The 26,756-nt window shown below is 39.1% G+C and overlaps 1 protein-coding gene across 7 annotated transcripts in view; it reads right to left on the reverse strand.

The window, feature by feature from the left end:
- Nucleotides 1-26,756, reverse strand: part of LOC118229832 (serine/threonine-protein kinase MRCK alpha-like) — a 375,259-nt gene that overhangs the window by 134,081 nt on the left and 214,422 nt on the right. For 6 of the 7 annotated variants that reach the window (XM_035422277.1, XM_035422276.1, XM_035422274.1 and 3 more), the window contains 2 exons: nucleotides 9,918-10,165; nucleotides 7,790-7,895 (listed from right to left, as the gene is read on the reverse strand). In XM_035422277.1, coding sequence (XP_035278168.1) covers nucleotides 7,790-7,895; nucleotides 9,918-10,165 — 354 coding nt within the window. The remainder of the gene's footprint in view (nucleotides 1-7,789; nucleotides 7,896-9,917; nucleotides 10,166-26,756) is intronic. The other variant, XM_035422272.1, reaches the window with a different exon arrangement.

Genomic DNA, 26,756 nt, shown 5'->3' on the forward strand with positions numbered 1-26,756 from the left:
GGATAAGAGCGTCAGCCAAATGCCTGTAATGTAATGTAATGTAAAACAAATTTCACATCCCTTTCCACAGTTTAAAACAGATTCCATTTTCTTTGGTGAAATCCAGAAGGCACGCCCACTCTGCCCACCCTCTAAACAAATTAGCATATTATCTGTAGCTAGTTCAACTGGTAGAACTAGCTGGCCATAATGACCTAGGTAGTAGGTAAGCTAGCTGCATTTTATTAAAGGTTTTGTGACCTAGCTAGCTTAACTATGTGCCAGTATGCAGCCAGCTTAAGGAGGTGACCCTTGTCAGGCAGCTAGTTAAATTAGCTAGTTAAATTTCTTATTGTAGCTAGCTCAACTAGGTGGCCTTTTTGCAAAACGAGTTGGCTAATTGTGCAGTTAGTTGGGTCTCCAGGCCAATTAGCTTGGCACAAGAGGATGACACCATTGATTTACTTTCTCTGTCTCTAACTACTGAACACATCACATTTCACTATGTAAGTATTACTGCTCAAAATATTTCAGTTATATACGGTATTTTTTAAATTGAATGTCTTAAAATAGATTAGTGGCATTTCATAATGAGGATATTTCACACTGTAACGTAAGTGTTTGTTGGTAGCATTTTAAGATAAAAAAGCTAGGTAATTTTTGTGTTTCATGCACCAGATATGATATTGGAAGTTGGAACATCGCCAAACGTGGTGAACGGTTGAATATTGTTTTCATGTCACCCCATCCCCATACAAGACAACATTACATTTAAACATTTAGGTACTGTACCACATTGTGTGACATATTTTTAAATTATTTTTTAATCTGATATCAATGTTTCATCTTAAACATTCATAAGGGGCTCATGTATATGCTTTATAATGGACAAAAACTATAATGTACTGACAGAAAGCTTGTAATTCCCACTTGAATAATATGTAAAAGTGAGTTTCTTGTGTCAAAACAGTTGATTTGTAGTGAAATACGTTATTACGTTGTGATTTACAGCAATGCATAATTCAGACATTTTGGATAGATTTGGAGATATGGGGTGCACTGCTTACTTTTTGCTTCATAGATCTTTAGTAGTTCTACATATCCACCCTTAGATTGTATCAACTTGTGTTCAAAGAGTTTTTGATCCAGGACATATATAGTTTAACCTGTTGTATATATGGGATCTCCCAGTATTTCATTGCAAACTAAAAAAAAAAACAATTTTTGCTTTTTTTCCTAGGCAATTGCCTTTGTGGCAGATTACTTATTCCTAAATTATGAATATAAACTAATCTAAGTTAGTATTGTAAATAGTAGAAATGCTTATTGCTTAATTTACTCTATATTTCAAGTCTCTGTGATGCTCACACCTGGAGTTATAAAGCTTTAAATAGGATTCCCCCTAAATTTGAAAGGATTGGCCAGATTTGGCATGTGCGCAAAGAGGTTAAACTGAGGAGTAAACTTCCATCAGTCTAAAATAGACATGTGGTCACGCCCATTGCCCGTCCCCTTAAGAAAATTTGCATATAATCTGTCGCTAGTGCAACTAGTAGATGCCTAATAGTTCAAGCTGGTTGGTCGTGAGGACCAAATAGTTTAGCTAGCTGGCCATAAAGTTTAGCTAGTTGCATGGTACAATTGTAGCTAGCTTAACTAGTGCGCCAATAACAAGCTTACCAAGTGAGCAAAATAAATGTAGCTAGCTGACCTAGCTTTATGTTACACCTAACTAGTTGCATTTTTGTGGCAACTAGTAACTTAAAGCGGAAACTAGCTGTGTTCTGAGGGGAGCTAGTTGGCTTTTTGGCACAGCTAGCAACAGTTGAGGCCAAACGTTTACATACACCTAGGCAAAAGACATTCAAACTCAATTTTTCACAACTCCACATACATTTCATGTTACCATGCATTTCCTGTGTTAAGTCAATTAGGGTATCTACTTTATTTCCATAAGAGGCAATTACAAAATAATAGCTAAAAGACTTTTTATTTCAGCTTTTATGTTCTATATCAGATTTTCAGTGGGTCAAAACTTTACATATACTTTGTTAGTTTTTGGTGGCATTGTCTTTTAATTGCTTAACTTGAATCAAATGCTTGGGGTAGCCTTCCACAAGCTTCTCACAATACTTTGCTTTGCTAATTTTTGCCCATACCTCCTGACAGAACTGGTGTAATTCAGGGAAGTTTGTGGGCCTGCTTGCTCAGACACGCTTTATAAGTTCAGTCCACAAATTTTCTATGGGATTCAGGTCAGGGCTTTGTGATGGCCACTCCAATCCTTTCACTTTGTTGTCTTTAAGGCATTTTGTTACAACTTTGGAGGTGTGCTTAGGATCATTGTCCTGCTGGAAGACCCAGTTGCGTCCAAGTTTTAACTCTCTAGCAGATGTCTTGAGGTGTTGCTTCAGTATTTCTAGATAATCGTCCTTCCTCATGATGCCATCTATTTTCTGAAGTGTACCAGTCCCTTTTCCAGCTAAACACCCCTGCAACATGATGCTGCCACCCCCATGCTTCACAGTTGGGATGGTGTTTTTCGGATTTAAAGCCTTACCCTTTTTCCTCCATACACAGTGCTGATCATTATGGCCAAACAGTTCAATTTTTGTTTCATCTGACCAGAGAACACTCCTCCAAAATGCTAGGTCTTCGTCCTGGTGATCACCTGAAAACTTCATTCTGGCATTTTTCTGCCGATCTTGGAATAGGGGCTTCTTCCTTGAGCGACAGCCTTTCAGGCTATGCGGATGTTGGATTCTCTTAACGGTGGATGTAGACACTTTGTTACCTAATGCCTCCAACTCCTTCACGAGTTCATTTGTTGTTGTCTTGGGGTTCAGTTGAACCTTTCTGACCAAAGATCGTTCAGCCCTGGGAGTTCATTTGTGCCTCCTTCCTGAACGATGCAGCGTCTGTGTGGTCCCAAGATTTTTATATTTGCATACAATTGTTTGTACCGATGCTCATGGTACCTTCAGTTATTTGGAAATTGCTCCTAAGGAGGAATCGGACAAGTGGAGGTCCACAATTTTTTTTCTTTGCTGATTTCCTTGGATTTTCCAATGGTATCAAGGGCAAAAAGGCAGTGGCTCTAAACGTATGCCCTTAACCCCTTCAGTGGACTGGCAAATCTGGCCAATCCTTGCCCATTTAGACGGTACCCTATTTAAAGCTTTATAACTCCAGATGTGAACACCACACAGACTTGAAAAATGGCTTAAATGAAGCAAGACATTTGTACCATTTACAATATTAACTTAGATTAGTTTATATTCATAATTTTGGAAGAAATAAAGTGCCACAAATGCAATTGTCTAGGCAAAAATGAATTTTGTATTTTTTTGTTTGCAATGAAATACTGAGAGATTGCATATATACACCAAGTTAAACTATACATGTCCTGGATCAAAACTTATTGACCACAAGTTCATAAAATCCAAGTGTGGATATGTAGAACTATTAAAGTTCTATGAAGCAAAAACTAAGCAGTGTACCTAGCGTCTCCAAATCTATCCAAAATGTCTAAATTATGTATTGCTGTAAATTTTCACGCAATTCACTACAAATCAACTGTTTTGACTCAAGAAACTCACTGTTGCATAATTTTCAAGTGGAAATTGCAAGCTTTCCGTCAGTACAGTGGTCTAAAATATCTAAGAAGGTCCAGAATATAAATGAGCACCATATGAAGGTTTAAGATGAAACATTGATGTGAGATTAAAAAATAATGCAAAAACATTGTCACACAATGCGGTACAGTACCTAAATGTGTAATAATTAACTCTTGTATGTATTTCTATACTCCGCACTCTCCTATGTTTTCCTGTATGGGGATGGGACAACATGAAAAATATTTTCAACCATCCACCACGTTTTGGCAATGTTCCAACTCTCACGTCATCACTGTTGCATGCGTCACAAAAACTACTAAAGTACTAATGAGCGCTTACATTACAGTGTGAAATATCCTCATTATAAAATACCACTATCCTATCTGAAGACACTCAATTTCAAAATAACGTATATAACCATAATATTTTGAGCACTAATACTTACATTAGCGTTTACTGATAGACCTATCTGACATCGTTTTCTGGAGCAAAACAGAAGCGGATAGTATCATTGCTTTACTGTCTCTGTCTACTGAACACATAAAATTTCATCATTGCTATGTAGGTATTACAGCTCAAAATATTTCGGTTCGTTCCGTTGCTACCACAATATAACAAACTTTCTTGTGTCTACAGCTGCAGTTTCTCACTGCAATTACTAATATTGAATATAAACAAAAGACGCAATTCATGCTGTAGTGTGCCAATGTCGAAATAAATAGTATGGTACTCTGCGGGCAGCACGCAGGTAGCAGAGATGACGAGTTGATATTTCGTTTTTTGCTTCGTTTTTTTTCAATGTCGTATTTATTATTTGAAATATGTATTATTATTCTATCTGTCTCTCAGGCGCTCTGAGTGTGCATTCTCTGCTAAGCTGAGCAATGGATTGGAATATGTGTTTGACGTAGTGTTGCATGGTACACCGAAACTTCAGCACCTTTTCAGTACTTAAAAAAATGGTTCGTTATTTGACTTTTCCGACGTTTGGTACTTTTAGGTCAAATGTAAAAGCCAGGGAAATGTGTCTCTCGCATTACTGATTGAGAGGATGAAAGGTGCAATTTGTCAGAATCTTCGCTCGATGGGAGTAGCAACTAAGGTAGCCAAGTTGATACAGTGCAAGCTTCGACTCAGTACACTTCAGTAGCAATAGATGTTCTAATTTGGAAATATTTTATTATAGGAAGATGCTGTATTGTTATTAAAATATGCTGTTTTTAGATCTAAAATATGCTGCCTTTAGACCTGTTTAAAAGTTATTTAGTTTACAATTGTTTAATTTTGGAAATATATTTTTCTATTAGTGTTGTAACATTATAGGCCTATGCTTATTAATATGTTGAACAGGCTTCAACTTAAAGGTTGTTAATAAACCAGGTTGTTAATAAACCGTGAAGTCGAAAATGAGGTCAACCCTTGTGGACATTACGTTTCTGATCTATTAAGGTAATTTCAGTATCGTTAGGTACCGAGTATTGAATCAGTATCGTTTAAAGTTACAATCTCAAAGAGATTTTTTTGTTTTTGGACCTCACTTCCCATAGATCCAACCGGATCCAACCAGTGTCGCCTGTGTGACGTCAGTCAGTTGGCACGCCAACTACAACACTTACTATTTACTGAATAAAAAACAGTTGTTATAAAAGTAACGTTATGTACATACTCATTCGTTGTCTAACATTAGGCTAACTTAAGATGTCTTTACACTGCCGAGCCGGGTTAAAATGCCGTAGCAAACCTGGAGTGGAATTAGTGATGATCAATTTCTGCAAACATACTTTATCCACCTTTTGCCCGGTATGAACATTCTCTGCATTTACACTGCAGAGAAGAATTTGCAGGATTCGCTGTGGCTCGTGCAATTATGTATCTCGTGCACAATAAGCAGTCTTTTTCGTGAATGATTGTTGTGTGGTATTTTTGAAACAACTGCCTTGCAACAACTGCCCTGGTGTTTCTGGTTCTGCTAGCTAAACTGTTCAAGAATAAAGCTGAGCTGGGTGCTAAATTAGCAATCAGAACAATAAGAATAAAACAAAAACAAAGGAGATTTCATCAAAAAGGGCATAAAGGCTGAAGGAACATATGAGGAAGCGTAATAAAATAATAATGCTAATCCATACTGCCGTATTGTTTTATTTAGTTTTCTCCTGCGTGACGTCTTCAGAAATCAGACCCGGCTCTGCTCCACATACCCCGGCTTTATTCAGATCATTATAATATATTGATGAACTCGATGGCAATGTAAATAACGGTAACGTTAAGGCCAGTTCAGATCAATGATTCGCAGCGAGGCGAAACGGTTTTAGAATGTTGCAGAGAAAATTGCAGCGGTGTGAACTGGCTAGTAGCCGAGCCGTTGCCTGCCCCAAGGTTTTAAAAGACCGAACTTGTCAAATCGCCAAGTGCAGTTTTAGAACGTTTACAATCAGACGTCTTGGAATTTTGCAAGTTGCATCCAGTCTCGTTGCAAATCATTGATCTGAACTGGCCTTTAGGTAGCTACACTGCAATGTTGCAACAAGGTAGCATTGCATTCGAGAGACGGTTTGCGAGGTCGGTACCGGTCGGTAGCGTTAGCTAGCGTTTTTTCTAATTGTTAGCTGACATTAAATTGTGTTAATTACATTAGCTAGCTAGCTAATGCAACGTTACCTGATATGAGAGATGGATACTGTGCGCAACGTTGTCTAAACTAATGTTGTCTTTCTTGACGTGGTCCGGTAGCTAGCGTTAGCTGTGCAAATAGCTATGTAATTTAGCAATGTTACATTGTCAACAAATGTAATATAAAATGTATATCAACAAATAATATGATCTCCAATGTTACACAAAAACTTTTTAGGGTTCCATAACTCCCCCCACCCCCCCTTTCTCTGTTATTGTAACACATGCAGACACTGGAAAAAAAAAAAACAGTACGCCGCTCACACAAAAGTGAGTTGAAGAGCGAGCCTACCCTCTCTGGCGGACCAACCACTGATGGGTGATGGAAAACGTGTCACTAACTGTGCGCCGCTTGTGATTTTTTCCCGGGAATGTCGCCACAGACACCCAGTTCTTTAATCATAAATTATTATTATAATAATAATATAAATGAATATAATAATAGGCTCAATCACCATTGTGTTACCTAATTCGGCGACAGATAGTGACTTAACAGACATTTATTTTTATGAAAATCTTTGAGATTATTACTTTAAATCTAGAATAATTTTGGACTATATTTTGCAAATTTGGAATAAGGGCCAGAATACTTTCATTTTCCGAATAAGATTGGAATAATGTTGTGCATATATATTGGTCAGTGACAAATTTGTGTACCCATTAGGAGTGTCTAGAAATGAGAGTGCAAATCAGTGGTTGAGAGGTCTTGAATGTTGTTTCTCTTTGACATAGCCTAGGACAACACAGTGTGAATTTTCATTAAGTTGACTGTCCATTGTGCTGTCCCACATTTGAACAATATGCAATACAATAAAGGTTACTACTGCCTTTCTCCAGACTGTTAAAGCAGCAATTGCATTGCAAGGATTTCATTTCTAAATTACATGTAAGTGTATTTCTTGTTTGAAAATTTCCCTTGCATCAGCCCTCCACAGAGTAGTTGTGGTAGACTTAGACCACGGAATAACTAAGTCACCGTATTCAGAGCTCTCTATGCACTATGCATCTTGCAAATTAATCGTGCATTTATGTCTGTCTGTCCGCCATGTTTCAGTATGCCTGTGCCTGTATTTCTTTAGTGTGCCCACCTTTTTCCATCATTAGCATATCTGTTTGCAGGGTCTGTACATGCTTATCTGAGTCCTTCTGTAGGGTGTCAATCTGTGCCTGCCTGTAGTATGTCCACCTTTTCTAAACACCGTTTCTGTCTGTAGAACCTGTCTAAGCCAATGTACATTGTACAAAAAGAAAAGATGTTGGAGTGCTCCATAGATATTTATATTTTTGTTAACATAAACTCGAGTAGGCAGAAAGGTGGTCTTTGAAAAAGGATACTTTTTTATCCAGGAACAAGAATTATACGTTTTAAAAGCCTTACTTTTATGGGCATAGTCAATAAATTAGACAAACAGAAAAAAAGAATGGTTCCAACACAAATTGGCCTTGTTCATAGGTACGTATTGTCAAGAATTTGTCTTCGCGGTAATTTTAGTCTTACCTTAACTTTTGTGTGTGTACCTCACCTTGTCAAGTTCACTGGAGAGCCTTTTGTTCTCGTCTTTAAGAAGGATCCGCTCCCTCTCGTACTTCTGCTTATACTCGGTTTCAAACTCCTCTCGCTCGTTCTGACTGTGGGAGGCAAGCAAACACAGGCCACACTATTCAGTAAGTGCAGTAGGTGCTTTTAAACAGTAATTGCTATTCACAGTCAAATACAAACTCTGAAGTAAGATCCTGGTGATATCCCCATTGCTAAACAAAGGGAATGAGATAGTATATTTCACTCAAAGACTGGTTTGAATAATTCTTTCTCGTCAATGTGACACTAAATTAGTCTAGTCCAGTGTTTCTTAAACTATAGGTTGGGACACAAAATGGGGCATGGGAGTAGGTCCCAAAATGAGTCCACTAGGCTGTGCTAGAATGTGTATTTGACTGAAAGTACCATATTTTTATGTTGGGTATCAATCTTAAAAGTATTTCTAATTTGGGGCCTGATAATAAAAAGTTTAAGAACCAGTGGTCTAATCAGTATTAAGAAATATAATAAGAACAGTCAATGATAGTCTGATGAGTCAATTCTATAATTTTTAAAACTTCTCTGCTAATTAGCAGTTCACTATCACAAGTATCAACCCAGACAGCTTGAACAATGGTGTAAATTGTGTGCATTTACTAAATATCTTAACTAAAGATACCACATAAACCATCTAAGTAGAATAACTAACACAAGGTAGAATAAAATAAATAACACAAAAAGAAAATGCATCTGATCATTACAAACAGGATATAAACTCATAATATCCACAAGAAACAAGGCATTTAATAGTTACAATGCTTTAAAACTGACCATCTTTCCAGTGTATGAAATTCATTAATTAGCAGTGGAAATATTCAAAAATAGTCTGATGTGGGTATTGTTTTTTGATAGAATCTACTTCAGTATCTTCCATAGAATCGATAAAATATCCAAAAACCAAACCCAGTAACTATACTGATAACAGCAGGGTTTAAGATTAGAGATATTTCACCTTAAACCTGCTTCCAAACCATCAGTTTGTCACTAGGCAGTATTGTGTAGTTACAGATTGGATGTCTCAAGGCTGTTATGCAGTACTGTATAATTAGTGTTGTTCCACATGTTTAATGAGTGTAGTGCTTCATTTTTTGGCTGTTATGCAGTACTGTTCAACCACAGTGATCGGTTTGGGTCAAACTGACCCATTTTAAACTTCTTAACAGGAATGAATGACATTTGAGAGATGCATTTCATAACCAGTGACTAAACCGGTGCAAATTTGCTTTTGGTTTTTTGTTCATTATCTCTACTGCTTTATGACTTCTTGTTCACATGGTTTCTTTTAATATAATAAGACAAACATTAAAAATAATTAAGAATGTCAGTTCAAATCAATACCCAACTACATGAAAACCTTGTATCATTTTACTTTTCACAGATAAACAAGATTTATGACCTCATGCCTTCATTATAGCGGATTTTAAAAATATACATCACATATTCACAAAAACGTAATGACACTTTCATTGTTAAATGTGATCTAGTGGAGACAAATGGCAACCATTAACCATATATATTATTATAAATTGAGATATATATATATATCGCAAAACTTTTATTTCTGTATTGCTTTAAAATCCCTACAATATTCTGGGTGCATTTGACCTTGGCAAATGCAGGTGCAAAAAACTAAACTGAACAGTTAATTAGTGTTGTGCTGAACCTCTATGCTTTCGCAGTGCTCTAAAGGGCTGAAATAAGAACCCAATCCATTTTGAATTAAAACGTATATTAGTTTTTGGATTTGCTTTCAGGAGTTTTACATGTTATACTCAAGCTGAAAATAAAGCCTCTGATTGATAGGTCCTCTCTAATTAGCTTGTACACCTGCGGTGATGTTGTAGAGATAGGCCAGATTGCCAGCAGCAAACTTCAGCATTTCACTGATGAAGACAATATACCAAAATGTTCAAATCTTTTAGCCTAGTCTAACTGAAAAACACTAAGTGTGAACCCATCCTAATTGTAGTTCCTGATTGAAGCATCTCAGTCTATGGGGTCATGCAATACCATGTAATTACAGTGTTTTACTTTATTGTATAATTAGAAAATAGTGCATTGCAACTCTTCACCTCTCGCGGCGCGTCTTCTCCAGTTTGTCCTTGAGGACAAGGATCTCCTTGTTGAGGGCAAGCTGCTGGCCCTCAGCATCACGCAACTCCTTCTTCAGACTCTTGAGCTCATTGGAGTAGAGCAGCTCCCGGCGGGATAGCTCCTCCTCATAGAAAAGTGTCTTCTTCTCCAGTTCCACTCGAGCTTTGCTCAACTCCTGGTTCTGTTCTGAGCCAACCATGCCTGACACACGGCCTACTTGTTTCTGCTAAGAGAGGGAAGGTCAAATATGTTTGTGTCTGTATTTGGGTAGGTACAGTGTCACAGTTTCAAAGTAGGTCACAGTGTATTATCTGACAAGATATAAATTATATTGCAACAGTAATCATCACAGCCAGAGCTGCCTAACCCTCTTCCTGGAGTTCTACTGTCCTGTAGGTTATTATTTCAACAATTTGGCACATCTGATTCTACTAATTAGCAGCTCAACGGGTTACCTAGCTGTAAAATGAGGTGTGCTTTGTTAGGGTTGGAGTGGAATCCAACAGGACGGTAGATCTCGGGCAACAGGTTTCAAATTTGACCAGCTGTTTTGTGTTTTGTAAATGGCCGCATAATACAGTGATACCATAAAACCGTGGTATTTTTGGACAAGATTATCATACTGTGAAAATCTCACACCATGACACCCCTAGTATGTATATTGTAACTGTGTTACATATAATGTACATTTACTTCAGGCTGCTATTGTTGTAGTTAGTTATTTTCCACATTAATAATGTATTATTGGTCAAAAGCGCTGTCAGTCATCCCACAAGAAGTGGAAGGGACAGTCTAAGATGGCAACAGAGGACAAAGAAACAAAAGAAAAAAATAATTACACTTCTCTAACACCCTTTACTCTGGATTTATATCTGCTTTTCAGCAGATTTTTTTTTTCCTCCCTCCCTGCTACCTGTATTGTTCCACCCTCCTCTTGCCCTGTTACCCTCTCCCCCCCAAGGTCGCATTTCCTTAAACCCCCACCTCAGTCCACCCGTTCCCCAGCCCCAAATTGCAGGTATTTTCCTTCCTGGCATTGAAGCTTTCAGTCGTCTGTTTTCACTTAAAGACTGACTGGTTTAAAACCTGGTGTTTTGCGAACAATTTGGATTTTATTGACAAATGGGATTGTTTCTGGGGTAGGCCTTTATTATTCAGAAGGGATGGTCTTCACCCGCGTTGAAACGGAACGTCAGTGCTGGCCGACAACTTCAAGGACCATTTATTGTTACGACAAGAGGACATCTCAATGAAAAAACAAAAAACTCCTATACATAGAAATTCATTGCTTGAAAATCGTGTACATACATACTGTGATGTCTACAATATTGAAACTGTTATTTCTGATAGAAAAACCAAAGCACAGAAACAGTCGAAGAGATGGTCTAGTCTGATTATTGTACCCCTGAATGGTCATAGCCCAGTAAAAAAGTTTGGCCATGAACAAAAGGTAAACATGGCTCTGTTAAACATCCGGGCACTTACTAATAAAACTTTTGTTGTAAATGATCTTATTAATGAACGGAAGCTATATTTTATTTTTCTGACTGAAACATGGCTTGGTTCAGATGGAGCTTCTCTTAACTGAAGCCTCTCCTCCAAAGTACAGTTTTATCCACTCGATACGTGAGGGTAAGAGAGGAGGAGGATTGGCAGCTATTTTCTCAGACACTTTTAAATGCAAGCATTTGCATTTTGGTAGTTTTTCATCTTTCGAATATCAGGCTATACTGGAAAGTCAGACATCAGTGCTGTTGATTACTATTTATCGACCACCAAAGCATACAGCTTCATTCCTACCCGAAATGTCTGAACTACTGCCTGTCTATTTTACTAACCATGATAGGATTCTTATAACTGGTGATTTGAATTTGCATGTTGATAACGTCTCAGACTGTAAGGCTATGGAATTTATGCAACTTTTACATTCTTTTGATTTTACTCAACATATTGTTGGGCCAACCCACAAATGTGGCCCCGCCTTAGATCTAGCGATCTCTAGAGGTCTGAATATTATAGTTGATACGATTGTTTATATTAATATATCAGATCACTACTGTCTGTTTTTTAACATGACTATCGTTGGTTTAGCAAAAAATGATACAGAGCCTTTCATTAAAAGACGTTTTTTAAGTCCCTCCTCAGCCACCAAGTTCCCTTATCACATCCTTAGTCTACCCCTCTCAGTTTAAATCTCATCGATACATGAAAAAGTAAATCTCTAAAAAGTAAAACTCCAAATTAAAATCAGCTCTTGACATAGTGGCATCTATGAAAACTAAAAAGAAATCACAGACTAAAGTAATGCCTTGGAAAAATTAGCGAATACGTCTGTTCAAGAGGGAGTGTTGTAGAGCCGAGCGAAGGTGGAAACAAAACAAACTAACAATCCACCGAGAGATCCTTACAAAATCCATATATGTTTATAACAAAGCTTTATGCTGTGAGAGACAGGCATACTTCTCTAAGATTATCAGTGATAGCGGGAGCAACCCTAGAATCTTATTTTCGACCATCGATCGCCTTTTAAATCCTTCCCAGTTTTGTGAACAAATATGCCATGCCTCACAGTTGAAATGTGAAGAGTATGCATCATTTTTTGATAATAAGATCGTTAATATCCGACCTGGTATTGTGAATAATGTTGAAAATCAAAAAAATTTGATTGTTAGTGACTGTCTGGGAAATCTGAATTCTTTTTGTAAAAACAGTGAAGGGGAACTCCGTAAAATTATTTTGCAGTTGAAGTCATCCACTTGCTCCCTGGATGCAATTCCCACTACTTTCTTTAAGGAGGTCTTAGATCTTAGTTTGATTGGTGATGTACTGGACATGGTAAATTGCTCTCTAGAAACAGGCATCTTTCTATATGCACTCAAAACAGCTCTAGTGAAGCCCTTACTCAAGAAGCATAATCTTGATTCTTCCATTTTGAGCAATTTTAGGCCTATTTCCAACCTGCCTTTTCTGAGTAAGACATTGGAAAAGGCAGTCTTTAAACAGTTGGATGCATTCTTACAGGACAACAAAATCCATGAAAAATTTCAGTCCGGTTTTAGAAGGGGACACAGTACTGAAACAGCACTTTTAAAAGTAATCAATGATCTTAGAGTGAGCGCCGATAATAAAAAGTTTCTATTCTTGTACTTCTTGATCTGAGTGCTGCTTTTGATACGGTCGATCATGGGATACTTCTAAACCGTCTTGAAAATTGGATTGGTCTCTCAGGCACAGCCCTGAACTGGTTTAATACTTACCTTACTGGCAGAAGATATTTTGTTAGTCTCGGTGACCATGTTTCAGACAAGCATGACATTTTGTCTGGTATTCCACAGGGTTCTATTCTTGGTCCTTTACTGTTTTGTCCGTATATGCTGCCACTTGGAAAAATTATTTGTGATCATGGAGTGAATTTTCATTGTTATGCTGATGATACTCAGTTATATTTATCTGTAGCACCAGATGATATTGATGCCCTAAATCCCTTGATAAATTGTCTATCCAGCATTACACAGTGGATGAGTAAAACTTCCTCAAACTAAATGAAGATAAAACAGAAATTCTTATAATTGGAACAAATGCACAGAGAAAAGATATTAAGCAAATTTGAAAGTCTGGCTCTACAGAATAAGCCTGAAGTAAAAAAACTTGGGTGTTATTCTTGACTCTGAGTTGGATTTTTAAATCACATATCAACAATGTTACAAAGATTGCCTTTTTTCATTTAAGAAATATGGCAAGAGTTAGACCCTACCTCTCACTGGAAGATGCCAAAAAGTTGACCCATGCCTTTGTATTCTCTTGCCTAGATTATTGCAATGCACTCTTCACTGGATTACCTAAAAAAAACTCTTGATAGGCTGCAACTTGTACAAAATGCAGCAGCCTGAATTAAAAAACAGAAAAATAGACCATATTACACCAGTTCTAGCCTCATTGCACTGGCTCCCTGTAACATTTAGGATAGATTTTAAAATTATTTTACTATGTACTGTGATTGCTTAGCTAAGTATGTTCCAAACCATTCACTTAGATCATCTAGTGTTGACTTGCTGAATGCCCCAAGATGAATTACAAAAAGTATGGTGAAGCAGCTTTCTGTTCTTATGCACCAAAGGTTTGGAACAAACTCTACACATAAGACAAGAAACCTGTTGATAGTTTTAAGAAACAGCTCAAAACCCATTTTTATGATCTTGCTTTCAATTAATTTCACCTTTTTATTTTAACACCATTGTTATTATTTTAAATTTATTTTATATTTCTTATACTTGTATTATGCTTTTTATATCTTAGGATTGTTTTTATCATTATCAATTTATTTTATTACTATTATTTTATTTTATTTATTTTATTTTTAATAGTATTATTTTTTTTATTTTCTTTATTATTTATTTATTTTTATTTTTAATTTACGTCATTTCTGCTATTATCATTATCAATTTATCTTATTTCTATTTTTATCTTATCTTAATACCTGTGGTACTGATTGCTATTGTTTCTCTTGTAAAGCACTTTCAGCTGCATTTTATGATATGAAAGGTGCTATATAAATAAAAATTTATTATTAGGGGTCCAAGCAGCGAAGCTGGTGGAACCCTATTGTATCTGTTCGGATTATTATTATTATTATTATTATTATTATTATTTTTCTCGGCTAAAAGTGTCTGAGGCTCAGCGTACAACTTTGTCATTGGGATCACCTATGTCCGCCATATTGTTTGCCCGCCATTTTGACTTTTTAGTTGGGGGTGTGGAAGTTTTCTCCGCTAAAATGTCTGAGGCTCAGCAACCATAAGTTATAGTCCAACCAAATTTGGTAGGTCGGTTCCTATGGCCCCCCACTACTCAGGCACTACAAATCACCTATGTCGGCCAGATGGTGGCGCTATAACAAATCATGTTTAAAAGGTCATAACTCCCACACCATAAGTCAGATCAACACAAAACATAATCGACTGATGCATCTGAATATGCTCCACAACTTTTCCATTGGGACCACCTATGTCGGCCATATGGTTTGCCCGCCATTTGGACTTTTTCATTAGGTGGGGTGCGGAAGAGCTGGAGCTCCAAATCTAAGTGCTACAACATCTAGTAAACTTCTTTACGGCAAGCGACATCCATGGCGAGTAATCCGACACCGTAGGGTCTAGTTTTTATCAGTGAGGGGAGAGTCTGAACGTTGGGGAAGCACTGGAAGACAGTGCCACCCAGAGTGCATGCTAGGCTACCAAAAGTTTGTTAGTAAAAGCTTTTTGAGAGGATGAATAATTACTTTCCTTGAGCCTGCATCCATTTGAAGACAGTATCGGGTGAGTTCGTTTAGTCTTTGAATCTGTCATTATGCTGAGAAATAGCTAAACCATTTTATTGATAGGTTCTGAGTTTCTGTGCAAACGCGCGAAAACACGCTGATATAATGAAACAATGACGGTAGCCTAATACATATATAGTCCGCTTTGTTCCGTTGCTACCATAACATAACGACCTACAGCTGCAGTTTCTCACTGCAATTACTAATATTGAATATAAACAAAAGACGCAATTTATGCTGTAGTCTGCCAATGTCTAAATAAATAATACGGTCCATTTGAAGACAATATCGGGTGAGTTCGTTTAGTCTTTAAATCCGTCATTATGCTGAGAGAAATCATATTCTCAATTTAATCTCTAAATTGACGGTAAGCTTAGGTTTGTAACTAGGCAGTTGTTTCGTAGGTGACTTAGTCTTAACTCGTCTTAACTATTGCTTGTATTTTTGCATAGACTGCGTTGTTGCTGTTCTTGTTTGTGTTAGTGTTAATCAGTTTAACCTACAGGGTCCAAGTTGAACTATGCAGTTGTTCCCTGCACTTGGAACGGTACTTCTCTCTAGGGTTTCCGACACACTTGTTCCTGATTATGATTATACACTTTGTTGTACATCGCTCTGGATAAGAGCGTCTGCCAAATGCTTGTAATGTAATGTAATATTCCGTAGCAACAAGATAAACCCGACATTAGCCCTAAAAATATGCCAATACAGCAGTGAAAACGCTGCTCACTGAAATAAACGAGACAAAGTTTTTTCTTTACATTATACCATGTCATTCTACAGTCAATATATGGGACTAAAAATTGAATAAATATACAATCTTACCATTGGTTTTACGCGTAGAGATGTCCCTTTTGCGACTGAGTGGTCATATATTGTCTTGGATAATCCGTTTGTGAAATGTCGGCTACCTTCAAAAATACCTGTGCGTAATACCACACCTGTTGCTTTCTCATCTGCCAATGTCTAAATAAATAAAACGGTAGGCTGCTCTGCGCGTAGGTCGCGACTTGATATCTCGTCTTTTGTTTCGTTTTTTCTCAATGTCGTATTTATTATTTGAAATGTGTATTTATGTGTTATTATTCTATCTGTCTCTGAGGCGCTCTGAAATGTGCATTCTCTGCTAAGCTGAGCCATTGATTGGTATACGTTTGTGTCTGATGTAGTGTTGCACGGTACACCAAAACTTCAGCACTTTTTCGGTACTTAAAAAAAAAAAGAAAAAAAAAGAAACGGTTCGGTATTAGAATTTTAGTCAAATGTAAAAGCCAGGGGAAAGTGTCTCCCGCATTACCGATTGAGAGGATGAAAAGTGTAATTTGTCAGAATCTTTGCTAGATGGCAGTAGCAACTAAGGTTGCTAAGTGAGGTGACTTGCGCTTGTGTACTCAGCCCTTTGATACAGCGCAAGCTTTGACTCAGTTCACTTCAGTAGCAATAGCTGTTCCAATGTGGAAATATTTTATTATAGATAGATGCTGTATTGTTATTAAAATATGTTGTTTTTAGATCTATTTAAAGGTGAAAGACCTGTTTTAAATATTACTTAGTTTACAACTGTTTAATTTTTGAAATATATTTCACATATTTTTCTATTGTTCAGTGTTGTAACACTATAGGCCTATGCATATTAATATGTTGAAGAGGCTTCAACTTAAAGGTTGTTAATGAACCAGGTTGTTCATAAACCATGCATTCGAAAATGAGGTCAACCCTTGTGGACATTACGTTTCTGATCTATTAAGGTAATTTCAGTATCGTTAGGTACCGAGTATTGAATCAGTATCGCTTCAGTATCAAGTATCGTGATACTAAACCTGGTATCGGTATCAAAGTCAAAATTTTGGTATCGTGACACTAGTGTGACGCTTTTTTTAGTTGCGGCATGGAAGCGCTGCAGCTGTACATACACGCTCGGCCATCTAAGTGTTACGACATGCCATCTAAGTGTTACGACATAGTAAAGGCCTTCACGGGAAGCGGCCAGGACACATCCATGGCGACGCAACTAAGTCATCCGCCAGCGTCTCTTAGCACAAAATTGGCCATAAGTCATCAATTTTTATACAATCATCATGATATTCAGTACATATGTTGGGTGAAGGTGTATGATCATGAGGACAGAGCCATTTTAAAATCGCTCCATAGGGGGCACGATGGTGCCAATGCTTGGACCCCTCCCAACGCCGCTTGCGGCTTTAATTATATATTATATTATTATATATAATATATTATAATTTTTTTTATTATTATTATTCCCCGGTCATGGGTCAGACGAGTGCGCCAGAAACGCCGGGGCAGGGCTGTTGGCGCTGTGGGCGTAAGGGGCATATTCGAAAGGATTGCCCCTTAATGGACGTGAACATCGTGAACCAGACGCCGCACGCCACCCAGCCTTCCCCCGCTCCAGCAGAGATGTATCGCATACCTGTAAGTATGAAAGGGGATACAGTCCAGGCTTTGTAGGACTCTGGTTCCTATTGTACCCTTGTGGTTCAACGCCTGGTTCTACCAGAGGAAATCGGAGGTAGGCATTAGGTGTGTGCACAGGGATATACATAACTATCTGACCGCTCAGATTTCAATTTGGGGAGAAAAGCATAATGTGGTGGATGGGATTAGTCCCCACACCCCCCTCCCGCTTATTCTGGGACACGACTGGCCGGGGTTCAAAGAAATGGCGAGAGTAAAACTGGCAGGAGGGGCCTGACAAGGGGGGTGTGTTCATTGCCCTTTTGCTGCAGCTGGGGAGGAGCTGGTCACAAATTACGTAGATTCGGGGGAGGGGCTGTCCGGTGGGCAAAACCCCGATCTTGGTGAGGCAGAAATATCTGACATGAAGCCGGGGGCAACTACTAGTGCACCTCCCTTGCTCTCTCGTGTGATTGACTTCTTCCTCGAACAATCTCAGGATGAAACGCTGAGTCGAGTAAGCTGACTAAGTGATTAAAATTGATGGTGGGCTTCTTGACCAGCAGAGAGCAGTGACATACCCCTATTTCTGTATAATTAAAGACATTATATCGAGTATGTCGGGACCTGTATCCTCTAGAGGAAAATACATAGCTTTTAGTACCAAAAAGCCACCGGAGAATGGTTTTTCAGGTGGCTCATAATAATCCGATGGCAGGTCACTTGGGGCAAGATAAAACTTATAACTATCCAATTTTATTGGCCGGGCAATATGGGGTGACGTCTGCCGGTGGTGTGCAGAGTACCAGGAGTGCTAGAAAGTAAACCCAGCGTCCATTCTGAAAGCTCTGTTGCAACCGTTTCCTTTGGTCCACTTTGAAAGAATTGGCATGGAGCTTGTCGGACCATTAGAACGATGTGCCAGATGTTATCGTTTTGGTCCCAGCTCTTCTGTTCAGAAAAGGGGTGTGTCGCGGTGTGTGACAAAAGGTTTTCATGAGTCCAAGGCGGGCTCGAACCTCGCCTTTCAGTCAGGTCAAAATGTCACAGAAAAGGAGATATTGAACACTAAAATGTGGTAGTTTTAAACGAGTGCACTGGTATATATGTAATTGTGCATTCAATGTATTGATTGGCTGATGTGCCTGAAATTTCTAATGGGGAGACATATTATTTGTGGGCTTGGAGCATTGATGATGTAATCAGGCAGGAAAAATAAGAAAAAGAAGTAGAAGGAGAAAATGCAAAATCCCCCAAGTTTGGAGCTGTACTGTGTGGACATGTGAAGGTGTTTGTAAATTCTGTCTGTTGAAATGGGGTCAGAAGGTACAGAACGAAATGTTTTTAAGGGTTGACAGTGTGTGGTCATTGTGGTTATTTCTGTAGGGAACCCCGAAAAGTGCCAATCTCTCGGTGCTGTGTGAGTATGGGGCATGCCGCCCCCCAAAGGCGTTACTTGGGCATACCTGCCATCCCAATATAGACAAACACATAGACTAGTATTATGCTCATATTGTGCCTGCCCATCCCTGTTCTCTTTTGTTGAAATTCAATATATGGTCACCATACTTGTGTTATAATATTTTTTTTGCTTGAACAACAGTTGATCTACTGAATCATTTTATTGCTCTGAACGGCATCACTGGTGTTGTTATGATCTTCAAGAAAATTCCAAGATATTGTTGCCATTATTTCATAGTTATAGCATAGTGTGTTTAAGCTATTTAATCACAGTGTTAATCAGAAATTGAAACTGGGCCATAATAATTATACATTTAGTCAAAGTTTCATTTTGATGGCAGAAAATTAGAATGAATTTATCTTATTTATGAGATTTGTTTGAACTATTTTTTTTTTTAAACGACAGCCCTACTCTACACCTCCAGCACAGGAATTCCCACAAATTTGTCTTGAAAGAAGTTTATTCTAATGAGTACATCCTCCTCTTCCATTGCAGTGGCAGACTATGAAAATTGGCAGTACGGCAGGGCACAAAGTGAAGGGCTCTTAAAGGGAATGAAAAAAGGTCATCTGATAGGCTATATGTCTGAATCCAGCTGCTATACACCCACTGACAACAGTCAGCCTAATCCAACCCATTTTCCACCGTGCGCTGTGAATTGTGTACTCCTTGCTTCTGGTCACGAAAATACCAAGATTCAGTAGCCACGTCCAGTGTGCTTTACCACTAACTGCGCCCATGCACTGTGCCATTAATTCTGAAAAATAAAGCCTTGTGGAATACCAATTCATACATCCTTGACTGATGTCGGATATATTTTTAGATTATCACCTTTGAGAAAAAGACGATATAATTTGATCTGGCAAACATGCCCTCTGTGAGCACAGGAATGTTGTCTGTTTCCCCTGTCACTATCCCCCTTCCCCCTCCACAAAGATCCAAGTAAACATCCTTGGATCAATTATACCATGTTGCACGGCTTATCTTTATACGGACGGTGGGGGGGATTCCACATTCCTTTTTTTTTTTTAAAGTGCAATCTGTGATATTTCATTGAAATCACTGAGTGAAAATCTTAATGTCTGTATCGATGAGGATTTTTGAGCATGATCACTGGAATCTACATTTTCAGGGCATTCCAGTTAAAAGCGGAAAAATAATGTGGTATGATTGCTTTTGTTGCAAGGAAAACATTTTACCTAAAGATGGAGAGTACAACTGGCTATCTGACAATTATTTATCTACAATTTTACCACTTAGTTAAAAATAGGAGTAAACTTCCATGGTTTTGTTTTAGTTAAGCTACATTACATTCTAACATATTCATTTTGGTGTCCTTATGATGGGCTTAAAACCAGGAATCTTCTGATAATTAAAGCCGCAAGCAGCGTTGGGAGGGGTACAAGCATTGGCACTATTGCGCCCTCTATGGAGCGATTTTAAAATGGTTTTGTCCTCATGATCACATACCTTCACCCAACAAATCTACTGAATATCATGACAATATATTGATGACTTATGGCCAATATTGTGCTAAGAGACGCTGTCGGAATACTTAGTTGCTTCGCCATGGATGTGTCCTGGCCACTTGCCGTAAAGGCCTTTAGCACTTAGATGGCATGTCGTAACACTTAGATGGCCTGGCGTGTATGTAGAGCTGCAGCGCTTCCGCACCGCAACTAAAAAAGGCGTTAGACTATTGTTGTCACAATACCAAAATGTTTACTTTGATATCGATACCAGGTTTAGTATCACGATACTCGATACTGAAATGATACTTGAAACTTGAAAAATGATACTGATTCGATACTCGGTACCTAACGAAACTGAAATTACCTTAAGAGAACAGAAACATAATGTCCACAAGGTTGACCTTATTTTCGAATTTCGAGGTTTATTAACAACCTTTAAGTTGAAGCCTGTTCAACATATTAATAAGCATAGACCTATAGTGTTACAACACTAAACAATAGAAAAATATATTTAAAAAATTAAACAATTGTAAACTAAATAATCTTTAAACAGGTCTTTCACTTTTAAATAGATCTAAAAACAGCATATTTTAATAACAATACAGCATCTTCCTATAATAAAATATTTCCAAATTAGAACACCTATTACTACTGAAGTGAACTGAGTCGAAGCTTACGCTGTATCAACGAGTGAGTGCACAAGCGCAACGTCATCTCACTTGGCAACCTTAGTTGCTACTGCCATCTAGTGAAGATTCTGACAAATTACACTTCATCCTCTCAATCAGTAATGTGGAAGACACATTTCCCTGGCTTTTATATTTGACACAAAACTACCGAACATCGGAAAATTCTAATAGCGAACCGTTTCTTTTTTTTTTGTTTTAAATACCGAAAAAGTGCTGAAGTTTTGGTATACTGTGCAACACTACGTCAGACACATATTCCAATCCATTGCTCATCTTAGCAGAGAATACACACTTCAGAGCGCCTCAGAGACAAATAGAATAATAATACATATTTCAAATAATAAATACGACATTGAAAAAAATGAAACAAAAAACGAAATATCAACTCGTCATCTCTGCGAGCTGTGCGCAGAGTAGCCTACCTTATCATTTATTTCGACATTGGCAGACTACAGCATAAATTGCGTCTTTTGTTTATATTCAATATTATTAATTGCAGCGAGAAACTGCAGCTACACAAGAAAGTTTGTTATATTATGGTAGCAACGGAACGAAGCGGACTATATATATAGGCTATATTGACCGTCATTGTTTTATTATACCAGCGTGTTTTCGCGCGTTTGTAGAGAAACTCAAATACTATCAATAAAAATGGTTTAGCTGTATCTCAGCATAATGGCGGGTGGGGATGGGACTATATGAAAAAAATTTTCAACCGTCAACCACGTTTTGGCAATGTTCCAACGCTCTCGTCATCACTGCTATATCACAAAAACACTACAGTGTGCAATATCCATATTATATAATACCACTAACCTATTTAAAGACACTCAATTTCAAAAATAACGTATAACCGAAATATTTTGAGCAGTAATACTTACATAGCAATATGACATTTTATCTGTGTTCCGTAGTATAGAGACAGAGACAGTAAATCAATGACAAAGTCCTATCCGCTTCTGTTTTGCATCAGAAAACGATGTCAGATAGGTCTATAAGCAAAGATATGGCTTCGCCGTGCCCCGAAGTCCTCAATAATAATAGTACTCTCCAAGAAATTATGAAAATCGTTGACAACGTTTCGTTAGGTGCAGCGTCTTTTAATGCTGCCCCAGATGCGCAAGTGAATGCGATGATAAGAACATTTTCCGTTACGCTGACCGATAAAACGCTATTTCAAAATCAGACATGTTATACATCGTTAGAAAGCTTATACTCTCACCTACTAATGTCGGGTTTATCTTGTTGCTACAGAATACGATTTCTCTCAGCATAATGACGGATTCAAAGACTAAATTAACTCACCCGATATTGTCTTCAAATGGATCCATGCCAAAGAAAAGTAATGATTCATCCTCTCAAAAAGCTTTTACTAACAACTTTTAGTAGCAAAAAATGAAATACCAACTTGCCATCCATGCTACCTACGCGCGGAGTACTGTATTATTAATTCAGACACTGGCAGACTACAGCATAAATTGCGTCTTTTGTTTATATTCAATATTAGTAATTGCAGCGAGAAACTGCAGCTGTAGATACAAGATAGTTTATATTATGGTAGCAACAGAACGAAGCGGACTGCATATGTATTACCGTCATTGTTTTATTATACCAGCGTGTTTTCGCGCGTTTACACGAAACTCAAATACTATCAATAAAATGGTTTAGCTATTTCTCAGCATAATGACAGATTTAAAGACTAAACGAACTCACCAGATACTGTCTTCAAAAGGACCCATGCCAAAGAAAAGTAATTATTCATCCTGTCAAAAAGCTTTTACTAACACACCTTTAGTAGCCTAGCATGCACTCTGGCTGGTCTTCCATTGCTTCCCCGACATTCAGACCCTCCCCTCACTGATAAAAACGAGACCCTACGGTGTCTGATTACTTGCGTCGCCATGGATGTCTCTTGCCGTAAAGAAGTTTACTAAGTTTACTGAGTAGTGGGGGGCCATAGGAACCCACTTACCAAATTTGGTTGCTCTAGGACTTATGGTTGCTGAGCCTCAGACACTTTTAGCGGAGAAAAATAAGAATAATAATAATAATCCTAACAAATACAATAGGGTTCCACCAGCTTCGCTGCTTGGACCCCTAATAATACCATAGTGTTTAGCCGTGCTTAAAACAGCATAAGATGACTGTAATGCATAGTTTGCAAGCTTTCAGGTCAGACAACCCTTTTTTGACCCTTCTTCCACACCCTTTCACACAATCATCAATTATGCTGCCCCCTCTCTCTCTCCCTCTCTCAGCTACCCCCCAGCCTTCTTCAAACAACATAAAATGCAGACTTTTCTTTACTTTGTGGGCTCTATCTTACACCCGAAGCAAAGCGGCGCCAAGGGCAACGCAAGTGTCTTTGCTAGTTTCAGACCGACGCAGTTGTCATTTTCCCGTCCAGTGCCCACATTGTTTAAATAACAAATCTACTAGCGTCCATCTGAACACCTATGGGCGTGTTGGTCTTAAAATGAGGTGTGGTCAGGGGCATTGTTGGCAAATGACTATCTTGAGGCAGCAGAAAGCGAAAAACCTGGTCGTAAGTCAATGGCGCAGTATTTTACTGTTATTTTAAGGGCGCATTATTAAGATAGTAATATGCGCCTACATAGGCGGGTGCACAACGCGTGATATAAAAAAAAATACATGTCATAATGGTTAGTCGTAATATTTATCAGAATTAGCTAATCGCAGTATTTACGAATGAAATTGGCTAATTATTTGACCAATCGTGGCAATACATATAGGTATTTAAACAGACCCATCAGGCTGAGGGTGTCTGTCAAGACCCAGCAAACGGATATCAACAACAGAGCAGACACGGATCAACTTTTCTGCTACATCAATACAAGACCATGTAAGTTGAACAAAACCACTCGTTGAACTCCTCAGTTAAATATTGGTGCATTTGCTCATATATTCTCGATTTGCACAGCCAAATGGAGTACTTGATGGGACAGAGGATTGGGAGACGGCGGAAGCAGAGGTCCACCGGCCAAGGACCACATATCTGTCCCTCAGCGAAGAAGAATGCCGCCGTAAACTATGCTTATCCGCAAGGCTGTAACAGACATCTGCAATCTCCTGGCAGATGAGCTAGAGACTAATGCCTGCTGTCCCTATGCACTCCCCGTTGCTGTGAAAGTCACTGCTGCGCTACATGTCTTTGCTAGTGGGTCATTCCAGCATCCCCTGAGTTCAATTGGAGGCATATCCCAATCTGTCGTAAGTTCAGCCATACATGCAGTTACATCAAGCCTAGTCCGACATGCCAAGAAATTCATTAAATTCCCCATGACACCTGCCAGCCAAGAACGGGCTAAAAAGGAGTTCTTGGCGAACTTTGGCTTCCCTGGGGTCCTGGGTGCGATCGATTGCATGCACATGCAACTACGTGCCCCATCAGAGAACCCTCGGATATATGTGAACCGTAAGGGAACCCATTCCATCAACATCCAGGTGATTTGCGATGCAACGTGTAAGGTTACACATGTTCGCAAATTATCCTGGATCAAGGATATGACTCCTTTATACTGGCTAACTCTGTCATTCCTGCAGTCTTCCTGGGGGATCCCCCCTGGAGGGGTGGCTGTTAGGGGACAATGGCTATCCATTAAAGACATAGCTGATTACACCGTATATCATGCCTACAACAGTGCGTGAATTTTCGTTCAATCGGAAACACGAACTGTAATAGAAAGAACGTTTGGAGTGCTGAAAATGTGCTTCAGATGTTTGGATAAGTCAGGTGGAACATTACAATACAGCCCTCAGAAGGTCGGAGCATTCTTTGAGGCACGTTGTGTGTTGCATAACATTGCCATGAGTCATGGATGTTTCTTGGACATAAATGAAAACACATTACAGGACTTTAGAAGGCGTGATGCTGAATGTTGCTGCATGTGCCGATGCCAATGAACCCAAATACGCCAGCAGCAGCATGGGCAAGGAGAGATCAGCTGGCAGAAGAGCTGCATCATCTGTAGCCTGGTAAGCAATTAAAACCCCGCTGATTTTACCTGTTACCTGTTACTCCATGACTGAACAAAACGATTTTAAAGAGAACCAAAGCTGTAATTAAGAAAAATAAACAAACGAAAACAAATTAATGAACGGAATCTTAAACTGGTGGTCTTCTTCCTCCTCGGATTCGCAGGCAGGGAGCACCACAACGGGGCGGGCCACAGGAGGGTCCAAGCGCAGCAGGGGGCAGAGTGCGCGTAATGGATCGGGGGGATGGAGGAGATCGGGTGGTCAGAGGAGGAGGTGTTGCAGGAATGAGGCGCTCAACTGCTTCAGCGAGCCGTCCCAGATTGTCCGCGGTGCGTCCGAGGGGCCGCAGCAACATCTCAACACGGCTCAGGTGGGTGTTCACGCGCCGAACACTCCGCCTGATTCCACCTAATCCCCTCTCCAGCATATTGAATCCGGCCTGCTGGAGTTCCAGGAATAGGCCTGCCAGATGATGTTCCCGCGTCGTGATCTGGGTCGGGTCGTCTCTCCTCTCGACCTTGATGATGGTTGTTCCACCGTCTCTTCTCCCTCCACAACTACCCCCTGCTCCTGCCTACTGGGTCCGGCCTCAGGATCTTCAGCCAGCGGAGCTGCATGACATTTACGGTTCATTTATTGTATGGCTTTGTTGCAGGTGTTAATGTAAAATAAACGATTTTCGCAAGAAGCCTGCATGGTTTGTACACATTGATTTATTGTTATCATTGCATTACCTTGGACCTCCACCTCTAGCCCCCCAAATCCCTCAATGCTTTCGGCACTGAGGGTAGAGGTAGTGATGTCCTCCGCTGACGTCAGATCCTTAGTGGTTGTAGGTGGTCCTCCTCCCGCTTCCAGTAGCTGTTTTCGGTGAGCGGCGAGCTTGTTTCCCCCGTCTCCTGACATCATTGTACCGCTTTTGGCATTGTGCAGCCGTTCTGGTGATGCCAGAAGATGAGAACACGCTCACTGCTACCTCCTCCTATGCCTGCTTTACCTCAGGGAGCATTGGTGGAATCCTGCTGTTGCCGTTGATGGTCTGCTCACGTGCTTTCACTTCGCACACAAGCAGATCTGTTTCCTCTGCAGAGAAGCGTTCTTTCCTACTACTTGGCAAATCCGCCATTATAATAGCAATCCGCCAAGGTGCAAGCGCACCTGGCTTTTAAAGGGTATGGGAGATGACACTTTGATGGGTTATTTCATGTTATGCCCAAAACACACCTATGATTAATTAAGAGGAGCAATTTCCAAGCAACTGAAGGTACCACAAGCATTTGTACAAACAATTGTATGCAATTATTACATTACATTACATTAGAGGCATTTAGCAGATGCTCTTATCCAGAGCGACTTACACAACTTTTTACATAGCATTTTACATTGCATCCATTTATACAGCTGGATATATACTGAAGCAATGCAGGTTAAGTACCTTGCTCAAGGGTACAACGGCAGTGTCC

This window comes from Anguilla anguilla, chromosome 6, assembly GCF_013347855.1.
Source record: "Anguilla anguilla isolate fAngAng1 chromosome 6, fAngAng1.pri, whole genome shotgun sequence".
NCBI lineage: Eukaryota > Metazoa > Chordata > Actinopteri > Anguilliformes > Anguillidae > Anguilla > Anguilla anguilla.